We start from the raw sequence: 14,535 nt of genomic DNA, 5'->3' as shown, positions 1-14,535 counted from the left end.
GCATGCCCATCGTGAGCCAACCAGCGTTATGGGCCAACAATGCGGAAGAGCCGAGCTCCATGTTTGCTTTGTGCGCTTTTGAGCACTCTCATTGGAACGTACGGGGCTTCCCGCCGAACACTGGATCCAGTTCTCTTAATACATCCATGGTCCTGTCGCCCAGCAGGAGTCAGCCATCTTGGATTTTGTGCATTTATTTCCATTGTACAAACACATGTTGGAGGATATTAGAATGCACAAAAAGTCACTAAACTAATTATCCTGAATAATTTGCTACTACAGTGAACTATGGCTCAGTTTATTGAAGACTCCAGCCTCCAGGACTGGAAGGTGATTGGCTCCGGAGGTTTCGGCCAAATCTACAAAGCCAGGCATCGTCAGTGGGCCTGTGACGTGGCCATTAAACTGCTTCGTTATGACGACGGGTGAGTGCTTACAAAGACTTTTCTGTTTATAATTACATTAAGTTGTGTGAATCACTTATAATGCAAACAAACACACACAGGACCAATGAATCTTTGCTGCGTGAGATCAAGAGAATGCGAGAAGCAAGCAGCCCGCATGTTATTCGTGTCCTAGGGGTCTTCAAGGGTCTACCGCCCAACTCTGGTTGGGCAACACAGCTTGGTATGGTCATGGAGCTCATGGAGAGAGGGACACTGGCCTCCCTACAGGTAACCAGGGGTGGAGGAACTACTCATCTTTTACTTAGAGGTACTCTGTAAAAAAAGTACTCTGCTTCTGTTACGGGCAGCTCTCTCTCTGTCCTGCTTGGGATGTCCTTTTCCTGTGTGTCTGTGTGTGTTTGTGTTTTGTGGTCAGGAGAGATCTAGGTCAAGGGGCGTGGCCGCTTCAACCCTGCTCAGCCGATCTTCGCAGCTGCAGCTTATCATCCAGAATCACCAGCAATATTTAACCCGGGCTGATCTTCCTGTCGGCGCCAGTTCGTTAACTACAGCCCATGTGGTAACTTGGCTCCAAGCCCCAGAAGCATTCTAGTTTTGCCCTTTGATTCCCTGCTGATACTTACCCTGTGTCTCTCTCTAGCTTTCGCTCAGTCCTGCATGCTCCCAGCCTCACCTGCCAGCCTCCGTCTTCGCTTCAGGAACCCACCAGTGATCTCGCCTCAGCCTGTCTCCCCTCGTGTCCTGAAACTGCCTGGACCCCTCCTCGTCGGCTCGCCTCCACCTTGGACCAGCCAGGAGCTTCCCGGCCCTGAAACCATCGTCTGTGTTTCTCTGAGTACCCGTTGCTCTATTAAACCTTTTAAAACTGCTCTACTGTGTCTGTGTGATATCTCTGCGTTCTGGGTCAGAACAAACACCTAACAGCTTCAAGTAAAAGTTTTGAATTTAAGATTTAAAAAAACATCAGAAAATTTGAATATTCTTAATCCAAAAGAAAATCAAATGTAAATGTCTGAATTATGCAGTTTTTATGTTCAAACAGTTAATATTGATGCAAAAGAGAAGAACATAAATATAACAGATGATTCCAAACTTTGAAATGGTAGTGTATACAAAGCAGAAGTCATATGATTTGCTCACTAACTCCACTTTTTGTCGATCTGTAACTTTGAAAACAATCTTACAGGAAGCCTTGGATGGACCTCCACCCTGGCCGCTGGTCTTCAGACTGGCTCACCAAGTGGCTCAGGGTATAAACTTCCTCCACAGTCTGCCCCGTCCCGTTCTCCACCTGGACCTGAAGCCCCCCAACGTGCTGCTGGACGACTCTCTCAATGCCAAGGTGAGTCCCAGGCTTTGAGGGGAGGTCAGGCCTCATGCTTACTTTATATTGTTATAATAGTTTGCACATTTTATGGAGACTAAATAAAGGCTGAAAGACATGTACTGTAAGCCTGAAAGATACATGTTTTTTCCCTAAATGTTGCAACTTGATAATAATAGAAACGACTCTAGATAAAGAGGAAGCAAAAGGGTTTTACTGTTTTAAAAGAGCCAAACTCCAGGTCTTAACATTGTACAATGTGAAGCATTATTAAGAGGAGTAAAACTGATCTTTGACTGAAAAAGACAACTTGTTCAATTAATAACTTCACATTAGCACTGATTTCAGGAATACATTTGATTTCCGATTCGATTAAATATCAATTTGGGATATTTCAGGGCAGGGGTGGACTGGGACCAAAATTCAGCCCTGGCAATGTAGCCACACCAGCACACAGACACGTGCATTCACTAATTACATTTGTGTACAGATGGTGAAATGATATAAGCAGTACCTTATGTAACTGATTTTTAAACATTTAATGTAAGTAACTGGCAAATAATGCTTACTACTTTTTAAAGAGCACACGTTTATAACAAATGTACACGTACTGTCTGTTTATGCCGTTTGTATGCTGTTACTGTCATTCTCTACAGTATGTTGGTCTCTGTTGTCACTGTCTGTCTGTCTGTCTGTCTGTCTGTCTGTCTGTTCGATTGTCCGCGTGTCTCTCTGTTGACACTGTACATATTGTCTGTCTGGTTCTCCATCTTTTCATCTGTTTTAACTCTCTAACTCTGCAATTTAAATGTTTTTATGGCTGTCTGTGATTATACTTCAGGGTTTTTCCTTGCTCAGAATTGGTCTTTAGGGGAACACATAAAGTAGGGGGGTCTGGTCTCCTCCAGGACATTTTGAGGGTAAAAGACTTCATTCAATTCCTGCATTCTGATACATTTTTAGGCACCAATTTATGGTAAAAATGTAAATATTTATTGCAAGGAAATCACAAAATTCTGGTGGCAGGTAACAATTCAAAATACAAAATATAATGGAATATTATTATATTCAGTAGTCCAGTAAGGGGGCTTTCACATCTGGGACATGGGCCGGATACGATAACACTTTACCCCAAAGTCCAGTTGTTTAATCAGCATGAACAAGGCTTTATGGTCACTTATTTTCCCCAAGGAGCACGTTTTGCTCCCAAGTTGAAAAATGTAGGATTGACTTAGGCTACTTAATCAGTGATGTTGAACCAACTGTACCGAATTGGACTACTATTTAACGTGATAATGAGGCGTTTTTAACCGGTAATGAAACTGTCTCAATTTAATACTGATGCCGTCAGACGGCCGCGCAGACAGACAGCAGTCGGAGCTCCGGGGAAGCTCTGCGCCCGTCAGCAGCGGCTTCTCGCTGCGCAGCCGGTCCCCCAGAGCAGCAGGGTCACCGGGAGGGTCCGGTACAGCCTGAACCCTGCAAACAGAGATCCCGTTTGAAGGTGACGTGCTTGATTTTGACTGAACATCCCAATTTTAGTAACCTCTGATTGGGTTGGTCGGCCCATCTCGGGACCAGGCCGGTCCCGGAGTTGCTTCAGTGGAGCAACTCCGGCTATGTTTTGATTCAACTAAGGTGTGCTCGTCTCTCACATGGCAAGATCTCGTTACACTAAGAACAAAAGGCCACGCGGCACTGACGGGGTTAAAGCTCCATGCAAAAGGAAAATATTAAGAGATTGTTGAGACACTGGATTTTATGAATTGATATTTGATAATTCAAATGGAAATCGATAACAATCCATTTTTTTTTGTTTACAATTGTGTGTATTCTCACAGCAGTAATATCAAAAACTAAATTTTGTGTCATGTCCAAAAGTAACAATTTGACGATGTGTCAAATAAATACAATTTTCCTCTTTGTTTTCCTCTTAAGATAATTTAAACCATCACATTCCTCATTTTCTGACAGTGTTGCTTATCAAAATAGTTGCCAATTAATACAATAGAGTAAATTGATTAATTATTGGACTAAATGTTTCAGCTGTACTGTATAAATTGCAAAACATATTTGATAAGCTCTTCGTATACTTTGTGTGCAAAATTCTTGATTTGTAAAGTAACTAAACAATAAATGCAGTGGAATAGAAGTAGTAAGTGGCATAAAATAAAATACTCAAACAAAGTAAATCCCTTTTCTTCTACCTTCCTCTCTTTGCTAATTCTTTCTGCAGCTTACAGATTTTGGCCTTTCCCGGATTTCCTACAGCGTCACACAGGTTTCCAAGAAGGACGATAAAGAGGGAGGAGGGACGACCAACTACATGCCCCCGGAGGCGTTTGGGTTAACATACAAACCTAAACGAGCCTCTGATATCTACAGGTACAAGAGGCCCGAACCAGTACTTGGATAAGAGTTTTATTTATCATATAATAAATAATAACTGGAGACGGGATCACTCCTGCCCCCATGTCTACCAAGTCTAGCACAGGTTCAGTCTTGACAGGAAGTCAAAATATCAGTGACATTCCTTTACAGGTGAGGGAATTAGTAAGTAAGTGAGTATTATAGTATATATACTCAGGTGACTTCAGGTACTGATTTTATTGTTGTCATTGATTGTGTTCATTCTCACAAAAGCATCAATTTACAAATGACAACAAATCCTATCCATCAAACAATCAGGGTGTGATTGTTATGACATGGATATTAATCCTGACATGTAACTCTCTCTTTCAGTTATGGGATACTCATTTGGTCCATTCTCACAACCATATGAAACAACCATATGAAGGTAAGGGACTGTCTTTAGCCTCTCTTACTATCAATGCTCAAATCACCACCACCCCGACCTCCCCCTAGTGGATTTGTGTGCTCTTATACTAGGTGCTTTGGTCATAGGTACTACAGACAGTAGAGGGTGTCTTTAGAGTTCCACTCTGGTTGTGTCCAATAGCCAGAACTTACAATAGACAGGTTTCAGCGCTAAACTCAAGGCCACTCTGACAGCCTTTTTAATTCTTCCTCCAATGTAGGCGCGAAGCCCACCAGAGTGGAGCTCCTCATCCCACTGGGACAGCGTCCACTGCTGGACGATATCAAGGGCGATGCTCTGGGGTTGGCAGAATTGACAGGACTGATGAAGAGATGCTGGGACAATGAACCCGAACAAAGGCCTCGAGCCCTTGGTGAGGAACTCCTTCATTCATCTCTGAATTGACACAGAACAATAGCTTGTGATGCCTGGCTCCAACATCACATCTTTACTCTATGTTGTGTATAACAGAGTGTACAACTGAGACAGAACAACTATATAAGATGCACAAAGATGCAATTTTTGATGCTGTCCATGAAGTGCTTAAGATACTGGTGAGGAACAAATCTCTTCATAAACACTCAGTCCTGCTGAGAGAAATGTTGACAACATGCAGCAAATTACTGTTTTTATCATTGTGTGTAACTTTCTCTTCCCATTTCCAGGACCAAAAGGCAAAAAAAAAGTCATGACAGAGCAGGTTCAGAGTGATCAAATCACTGAGGCTTCAGGTCTGTATTTACTGTATATACTACTGTTGCCTGGGTCCAGACCTTTGAATCCCACCACTCCTCCAAGTTAACTGATCCATCTGGCATCACAACATGAAATGGCCTTTTTTGGTTAAAAAAAAGAATTGAGCCAATGTCTAATGATCAGCTAATCAGCACCATGGGTGGGACTAACTCTGTTGTAAAGCAGGTGACATCGTACTTTGTTTTGACTTTGCTCCAGTGGATTACTGACCATCTGGCATACCGTGAGTCGAAGATTTTATCGGACGTCCAGCCCTGTTTGTCTTTACCTTTTACTTTGCGAGCATACTCTGGGTACTGGGCTCTCTGGCCAATCTCAAACAAGTTAGTTAAAATTGTGCTTACGTCTTAGGCTCCGCGGTAGTCTACTCTGTAGCTACTGTTGCAGCTTTAAAACAGTGGATAAAATGTTTTAAGCGGAATGACTCATGTTATTATCAGAACTTAAACGTTTTTGGTTTGATAACTAATTATTGTATCCCCATGTAAGTTAGCATAGTGCTGAACCCGAAGTTGGCCAGCTCAGAGTAGAAGTCTCTGGTGATTGGTTGGGGAAAATTCAGCTCTTTCCTGAACCAGGTGACACAAACACCTTCCCTACTACTGTTACAGCTTTAAAACAGTGAAAACACCTTCCCAAATGTCCCTGGTTCTCCAGGGGGGATTTGCACATGGAGTTACCCCAGAAAGGAGAAGTCTGAGGCCCATACATACATCTCAGTGACCCCATTAATATTCCCAGTTGGGCAAGGACATTGGGGAAGACATATTCCTTATTAAAAGCCTACCAAATGTCCCAATAATAGGAAAGGCAAAACCCGGACATTTGGAAAGCTTTTCAATGGGACAAAAGTCTTCCCAAGTGTTTTCACACAGGAATACTAGGCTCTGACATTAAATGCTTGTGCTTCAGGTCCTTATGTGTAGACTCACTACACGGTGTATGTGTAATGTGTAAAATAACAGAGTAAAAGAATGTAACCTCTCCTCTGGGATTCATGAAATCATTCTTCTTTTAGCGGAGGAGATCCAAAAGTCCCTGAGTGGAGTGAAGCTGTCTGCTGATCCACCCCAGAGTGAACTGGACACTCTCAGGTATGGACAGACAACACAAGCTCACACTCTGCAGGAGCCTCTAATTTCTCTAATTTCATGTCTTTCTGCTCTGGTCCACCATCATGAAGGACTTCTTATTTCTGTTAATCTTGTTCAGAGGAGAAAGGAGGCCCGAGTTAGGAAACACATGGATCCACAGAAGTCTTATTAAATGGAAACATTCATCAGAAACGACAGTTGACTGAGATGAGTTTCTCTGTCTCTCTGACAAACTGAGGAACACGGCTTCATGTTGAACAGCAGTTAGGACTCATCTTGAATAGAAAATCATTCTGTCTGTGTTTCTTCCTCCAGCGTGGACCATGGTGGAGAGCAGGGGTTAAGACGTCGTCTGATGAAGTGTAAGTGTGGATTTAATTTGACTAATTAAGACAGAAAACCTATTTCTAACATTCCAGTGCAAATGGAGATGCATATCCCGAAATGTTTGACTTTTTATATTCACAAAGTTTGTATTTTTACAACTTTATTGTTATAGTTTGGACAACATACAACTGGTTTATGGATTCTGAAAGCTGAAGATCTAATGTTTGTAAAACAATATATACAACAGTCACATCTTCTGCAAATAGAACATTATGAAAAAGTGAGTTTTCTTAAAGCAGCCATATTATGCTCATTTTCAGGTTCATAATTGTATTTTAAGGTTGTACCAGAATAGGTTTACATGGTTTAATTTTAAAAAAACACCATATTTGTGTTGTACTGCAGTGCTCTCTCTCACTGCTGCAGATCCTCTTTTCAGCTGGTCTCTGTTTTAGCTACAGAGTGAGACCTCTTTTCTTCTTCTTCTTCTTCTGTACTATCTTTCATTGCACTGCACATGCTCAGTAGCTCAGATGTAGATCATGTCAGCTAGCTAGCTCCATAGACAGTAAAAGAAAGGCTGTTTCTACAACTTCGGTCAGTTACAAGGCAGGATTAGCTGGGAGACTTCTAAATGAGGGCGCACATGGAAGTAGTTCTTTTGTAGATTATGGTGAACTTGTGTGTGTTGTAGCAGTGCTTTGCTATTGAGAACGAGGTAGCATGCTAGCGTTAGCATGCTAGCGTTAGCATGCTAATGCTACGAGCTAATGGTTGCGGTTAGCCTGCTGGTTTCGGCACGGCTTGTGACGTCACAAGCCGTGCCGATTTTGAACAGCTCACCCAGAGACTGAAGGCAGGACACATTCAGAAACCGTATCTCACTCTAAACAGCATGGATGGAAGTTTGTATGCATGTGGAAGCACCAGAGACACAAAATAACACCCCAAATCCCAGAAAAAGTGATTTTTTCATAATATGGGCACTTTAACTCCACCGTGGGTGGACTCTCAGGCTTTTAAAGTTCATAGAAGTATAAAGAATAGTTTAGGAACAACTAAGAACAAAGAATAATAAGGAGGGTCTCCAGGGTCTTGGAAAATGAAATTTCTTTATTTCATATTTAATTGTACATTAAAACAGGAATTAACAAATTGGTTTTTAAAATCATTAATTAATCCATTATTTAATAGCCGGAAATGTCGAGATCTATAACGTTCTGACGGAAAACAGTAACTGTGAAATATAAAGTCTACTCATGCTTTGTTTGGGGTTTAAGAACACAACAGGAAGTTACACACATGGGCTGTTTCAGTGACACTCCCACTGAGGAGAATCTCCGGATCTCTCCGTTTCTTAACGAAGAAGAAAACAGCCGAGTAGAGTCAACGAGCTGGACTGATGAAACAGCTGCAGGCAAGGTTCACCAGGCAACGGTCTGTGTGGCTCTCAGGTCTGGTGGAGTCCCTCCTTATACAAGGCAGTAGTCACAGCAGCTAGTTAACACTGTCCTCCATAGGGCTGCACTATATCGTTTTTGAGAGATTTTTTGAGATAATTGGAAGAAAAGATCAGTAGAAAACTTAAACACTATAAAATGTAACTGCCTTTTATGTTAACTTAATGTTCAATTGGTTCAATACAAGAATGTTAGCCAACAAGCAGTTTGTTGAATTTAAAATGCAGAACAGAGAACACTAAAATCGTTATTGCGATATTCAACAACGTTATGGCATATTTTCTTCATACTGGCAGCCCTAGTCCATAGGCGGTGCCGGTCGGTGGGGGGGGCTTGGGGCTGCCCTAGAATTCCCTCAGCACCCCCAAGAAATTAGTGGTTTATTTATGAAAAATATTTTCCTTAAATAGTGTAATTTATTTTTGAAAAATTAATAAATACATTAATAAAACAAAGCGATTATTTTTAGACTAAAAAACATAAAACCAACACAGGTGATACTGGTAGCCATGAGGATTAGGGAAGTGAGTGTAACTTTAGTAATGGATGGTTTTTTACTCCCTAAACATCAATTCCACTGCTGTAAATGACATCAGACCAGGGGGTCACACAGCGAGGCCACTTATTTGGATACATTCAATCACAACAGATATGACTAGGCTACATTATTTTGACCATGTGTGCAAGTATGAATACTGTGTGTGTGTGTGTGTGTGTGTGTGTGTGTGTGTGTGTGTTCATGTGTGTGGTGTATTTGGCCTGCTGCATTACTCTTCTGCAAATATGAGCTCCTGTATGAAAGCTGCAGTAATGATTGTCTAAACCCGGCTTGTTGGCTGCTATTTGAAATATGTTTGGTGGGCTAATCACAGTTTTATGGTGCTGTTGTATCAACAACTCTAGTTTTAACTTCAGTTAAAAAACATAAATCAATCTCTCTCGTCCACTCGCTTAGTAAACCGCGGCAGAGGTGGGTGTGTGTCTGCGTGTGTGTGTGTGTGTGTGTGTGTAGGCTGTGTGTGTCAAGGGAAACTCTAAATTTCAGAGCCCCCTCACTGAAACGTTGAGCGACCCCATAGCACCAGCAAAAGAAAATCTCTGGCACCGCCACAGTCCTAGTCCTAGCACTGAACTGCCCGGGACTGGAACCGCTGACTGTTTCCTGCAACAAGAAAGCACTCGCTATGTCTCACTTGTCTCTTTTCTTTCTCTCTCTCTCTCCATGAAATTAAGCTGCGTTTAACTGCGCTTGAAAGCGCCTGTTTTTGGTGTGAATGCCCCATTAATGTTAAAAAAAAACACTTTATTTTTCTCATGCTGTCTGTCTGCATATACCTGTATTCACCCTCTGTCTGAAACACTAATTTTGTACAGTTGAGAATTAAGAAACAGAAAGGAAAGAGTTTATTTTTCGTAATGATTTCGTTATCGTGATATGTAACAAGGTTATCAGATATTTTCTTATTATGGTGCAGTCCTAGTCCTCCAGTGAAGTCCTGGTTTCTCCCAGTCCTCGGTGAAAGCTGCGGCTGGCGTTTACAGCTGACTGTCCCTCACGGCGGCACTAGCTTAAACTTCAACAGTTAACAGTTAACACTTTTCCAAAACTAGTGAAAACAAAAACACAGCTAACCTGCCTGAACTTCACTTAAAACTACGGATAACAAGTTACCAAACTGAGAGTTGAACACGACTGTTAGCTGCAAAAATTATACTTGTGCCAAAACTTTAAAAGTCCATTAGTCTCCAAACATCAGTCAGCTGGACATTAAAGTTAGTTTTTCTCTCCTCTGCTGACTGCATGTTTCTCCCTCCAACGTGCTCTACATGTCCTCTCTGACTTCCTCCTTTCTTTTCTACTCCCCAACAAAGTCATCTGATTGGCTAGGAGTGGAGCTATACAGAAAATAATTCACTTAGATTACTCCACTGAAAATACATTACACTTCACTTCAAAACATAGGATTATGGGAAATGTATTTTTCATTGTATTTACCCAGTTATGAACTGAAACACCATTTATTCATGTAGTTAACTGTATAAAATAAAGACTTTATTTATATTTATTTAACAGTATTTGTGATTTTTAGATTTTCTTGCCTGAAGTACGAAGATAAATTTCTCTTATGAGATAAGTTTATGTTTTTGTGGCTGGAAAGATGTTAGGATTTAATGAATTAATTTAAAATCCACAAACAGAACAAACTGAACACGTTGATCCAACAGAACTAATAAATACATAAATACATGAATCAACAGTCGAGCCAACAGAAAGCTAACTTTGTTTCTTTATTTTTTATTCACACATAAGTTGTTGTGTTCAAGTAGCCTTCAGTTTTCTTCTCTGGATGTTTTTAATAAATAAGCGTTGAAAAAACTAATTAATAAATCATCAGATGATAACCTGCAGCTGTATTGTGTCTTGTTCTCTCCATCAGATGTCTGTGAACTGGAACTGGACACAAACACTGTAAACAGTTACCTCAAACTGTCTGACAACAACAGGAAGGTGACATGTGTGGGAGAGCATCAGTCATATCCTGATCATCCAGACAGATTTAACATCTGCCGTCAGCTGCTGTGTAGAAATGGTCTGACTGGTCGCTGTTACTGGGAGGTCGAGAGGAGAGGAGGGGTTGATATATCAGTGAGTTACAGAGGAATCAGCAGGAAAGGACGCAGTGAAGACTGTGCATTTGGAAGGAATGATCAGTCCTGGAGACTGTACTGCTCTGATGAACAAAGTTACTCTGTCAGGCACAATAACAGAAGATCATCCATCTCCTCCTCCTCCGTCTCTAACAGAGTAGCAGTGTATGTGGACGTTCCTGCTGGCTCTCTGTCCTTCTACAGAGTCTCCTCTGACTCACTGATCCACCTCCACACCTTCAACACCACATTCACTCAGCCTCTTTATCCTGGGTTTGGGTTCTGGTTACCTGGTTCCTCAGTGTCTCTGTGTCCTCTGCAGGACTGAGAGTCTCTCCTGTGGACAGAAACACTGACTGAAGATCAGCTGCTGAAATCAAAGTTCAGTCTGTTCACCATCACACACACTCTGCACTGTGAAGCAGATCTGAGACTCAAACACAAAAACATTCATCTGATTTCATCTCTGGGATTATCAACATTTGAACTGTTGGACTAAAAACACTTCATGATATGTAACATCTAAAAAATGTTATTGGTTGGTCTTTATATTTTGTTTCATATTGTAATATATTTAAAATTTGGAAAACAAATGTTTCTGTAAACAATCATATAGTCTAATGTTTCTAAATGCTTTTAATAAAATCTCTAAGTTTCATCTTAAGGGAGATCATTTGATCATATCAATGCATTGCATTCATCATCATCAGTATTCAGCCTGAGGTGGATCTCCTCATGTTATTTTGCCTCACAAAGTCATTATGACTTTCCATGAGTATTGTATTACAGTTTTTCTCAATTGCTTAAACACATTTGCCCCACTCTGACATCACATTTTCAAAACAGTTAACACACAGGATAAAACTGAAGCTCAATGGCCAAAATGACTCATGTTGTTAGCAAAATGCTCTAACACACACAAAACATTAAAAGCATGCAACATAAGCAAATATTTCCATCAAACACCACAACTTGTGGTCAAATTAATTTATTCTTTCAATCAATCATTACACAATGGACAACAAAATACAAAATACAGCCATCAATATGAAATATTACACTTTACAAACTCAAATGGATACTGAAAAAAAAAAGAAAAAAAGCTATCAAAAGGAAACTTATGGGTGGTAATACCTTTAAAAAAAAAAAAAAGATATATTTTATCTTTCACATTTAGTCCATTCGTTCTTGACGATTATGCCACAGGTTCTCATCAACATCACATTGAATGTTTTCCCTTGCAAGGCACCGAGGGAAATACCTCCTTGCGTGGCGCATCCATCCCTGGCAGTCCTCTGCACCTATTGCCAGGCAACCAGCATTCATTGCCTCCAGGAGGGGCATCTGCTCATATGGCCGGTGATCATACACCTTCCACCTCCAAGCAGAGAAGAACTCCTCGATTGGGTTCAGAAAAGGGGAGTATGCAGGAAGGAAGTGCATCATAATACGAGGCTGTGCTGCAAACCATTCGTTCACAAGGCGAGAGTGACGGAAAGCCACATTGTCCCAAATTATGACATACAGAGTCATGCCAGGCCTCAACAGCCCTCTCTCTTCGGGTGGAATCAGTATTTCTTTCAATGAATCAAGAAATGTGATGAGCGTTCTGTATTTTATGGGCCAATGGTTGGTATGTGGCAAAGGACCCCATCATTGGAGATGGCAGCACACATGGTGAGATTGGCACCCCTCTGACCTGGCACTGTGACAGTGGCCCTCTGCCCAATGACGTTCCTCCCGCGTCTCCTCACTTTACAGAGGTTGAAGCCGGCTTCATCCACAAAAATGAATTTGTGATGTGCCCCCTCAGCTTCAAGCTCCATTATTCTCTAAGAAAAAGAACAAATTCATAAAGCAAATTACAGTATTCCAGTCGCATGTAACTATAGTAAACAAGGTATTACAATAACAAAATCTGTACCTGCACATACTGGAATCGTGCCTCCTTTACGATGTCAGAGTTTCTTTGAAATGGACCTCGGTACAGCTGCTTCATGCTGACATGGTGGCGTTTAAGGACTCGATCTATAGTTGCCAAACTCACTGTTTATATTTCTAAATGCTCCCTGATCTGCAATTACTGCTGCCTGGATTTCACGCAGTCTGATTGCATTGTTTGCCACTACCATATCTACAATGGCAGACTCCTGTTCAATACTAAATATCTTTCCTCTGCCACCAGTGTGTGGTAATGTGTGGATCCTATAAAGTAAAAGCAAAAAGCATGTCAAAATTGACATTACTGTATGACAGTCACATAAATGGGATTGATAAAACATCTGCATTACTGTAGACACAGTTTGTTCTGCTAACAGGGCAATACAGTAAAACTGAAATACACAGTGGTAAACATTACAGTAACACTGTGAATTACCTGTTCTCATTCCGAAAAAGCCTGACAATAGATGCCACAGTGCTCCGAGTCAGAATGGGCTGGACCCTTTGTCCAGCCTCTCTAAAGGACAAGCCATGATTGATGACATGGTCAATAATTGTTGCCCGAATTTCATTTGAAACTTGAGCTCGATTTTGTCCTCTTGCTGCTGCAGCTCCTCCACCACGCATACAGGCTCCTCTTCCTCTGGCCCCTCTGCCATGGCCTCCACCACGCATACAGGCTCCTCTTCCTCTGGCCCCTCTGCCATGGCCTCCACCACGCATACAGGCTCCTCTTCCTCTGGCCCCTCTGCCATGGCCTCCACCACGCATACAGGCTCCTCTTCCTCTGGCCCCTCTATCATGGCCTCTTACTCTATGGCCTCTTTGATCCATGCTTGCAAATAGCAACACAGAGGTGGCATCTTTTATAGATGGATGAGGACTGATTGCTGATTGAAGAGTTGTGCAAATGAGTTTCACACAGGTGCATAGAGTTTTCTAATTATGCAAGTACTTTCTATCAGCTGTGAATAGATGTTTTCCTTTTGTTCACCACAGTGAATCCAATAGAGTTCGGGGTCTTTCAATGAGATCTGTGGTAACTGTTTTGACAAAGGGTGTGAAAAATGTGTGAAACAAATGAAAAAGTGTTAAAACATTTGCAAGAGAAGACTTCTGCTGTGCTAATAATGTGATGATGAAGATAAAGCGGATCCCAGTTTCATTTAGTGTGTCTTAGCAAATGAGAAAAACTGTAATGTTCCTAACACTTGATTCATTCTGTGTTGTTGTTAGTTTTCTCCTGTTGGTCTCTTTCATACTTTTGCTCAACTTTCTCATCAGTGTTGTGCATGAACGCGCTAAAAGAGCCTGTTCATTAAACCTTTTCAGACTGAAGGCTTAAAAAAATCTATCATTTTAATCTATAATACAGTTTTTTTTTATTGCTAAACGACAGTGGCCGCAACTGAAGCCACATGTGCAAAACTCTAACTACAGTCTGAACTACCAACAGTCACCTGAGCTAAACAGTTCACATCATCTGCAAAACTCATTCCAAGCAACACAACTCTTAACACACGTCTCAAAACAGGCTCAGTGCAGCCAAACACTCAGAACAATCCTCACTGAGATAACACACACTGTCACTCAGATCACACAGAGTAAAAACACTAGCGTCAAACACCAATACAGAAATTACAAACCTTTCATCTTTACAGTTTAAGTGACTTCACACTACTCAATAGTTTCTCTAAAGAAAAGATATAGAGTTTATAATATACCAATTAAAAGGTAAACAAGAAGGAATGAAAGTCAG

At 41.2% G+C, this 14,535-nt stretch overlaps 1 protein-coding gene and 1 long non-coding RNA gene across 2 annotated transcripts; both read left to right on the top strand.

Moving 5' to 3' along the window:
• The first annotated feature begins 284 nt into the window (after window positions 1-284).
• LOC116034412 (receptor-interacting serine/threonine-protein kinase 3-like) lies at window positions 285-4,529 on the top strand. The gene is made up of 5 exons (XM_031277112.2): window positions 285-425; window positions 506-674; window positions 1,594-1,749; window positions 3,968-4,116; window positions 4,474-4,529. Exons 1-5 carry the CDS (start codon window positions 289-291, stop codon window positions 4,511-4,513), a joined length of 651 nt encoding a protein of 216 aa, XP_031132972.1. The 5' UTR covers window positions 285-288; the 3' UTR covers window positions 4,514-4,529.
• A 684-nt stretch (window positions 4,530-5,213) lies between these two features.
• Window positions 5,214-10,654, top strand: LOC116034414. The gene is made up of 4 exons (XR_004101078.1): window positions 5,214-5,280; window positions 6,324-6,399; window positions 6,715-6,761; window positions 10,625-10,654. It is a non-coding gene; the product is annotated as an uncharacterized LOC116034414 (long non-coding RNA).
• The last annotated feature ends 3,881 nt before the right edge of the window (window positions 10,655-14,535 follow it).

The sequence above is a fragment of the Sander lucioperca genome, chromosome 5, assembly GCF_008315115.2.
Source record: "Sander lucioperca isolate FBNREF2018 chromosome 5, SLUC_FBN_1.2, whole genome shotgun sequence".
NCBI classification, from domain to species: domain Eukaryota; kingdom Metazoa; phylum Chordata; class Actinopteri; order Perciformes; family Percidae; genus Sander; species Sander lucioperca.
This window is presented reverse-complemented; position numbering and strand designations above follow the sequence as displayed.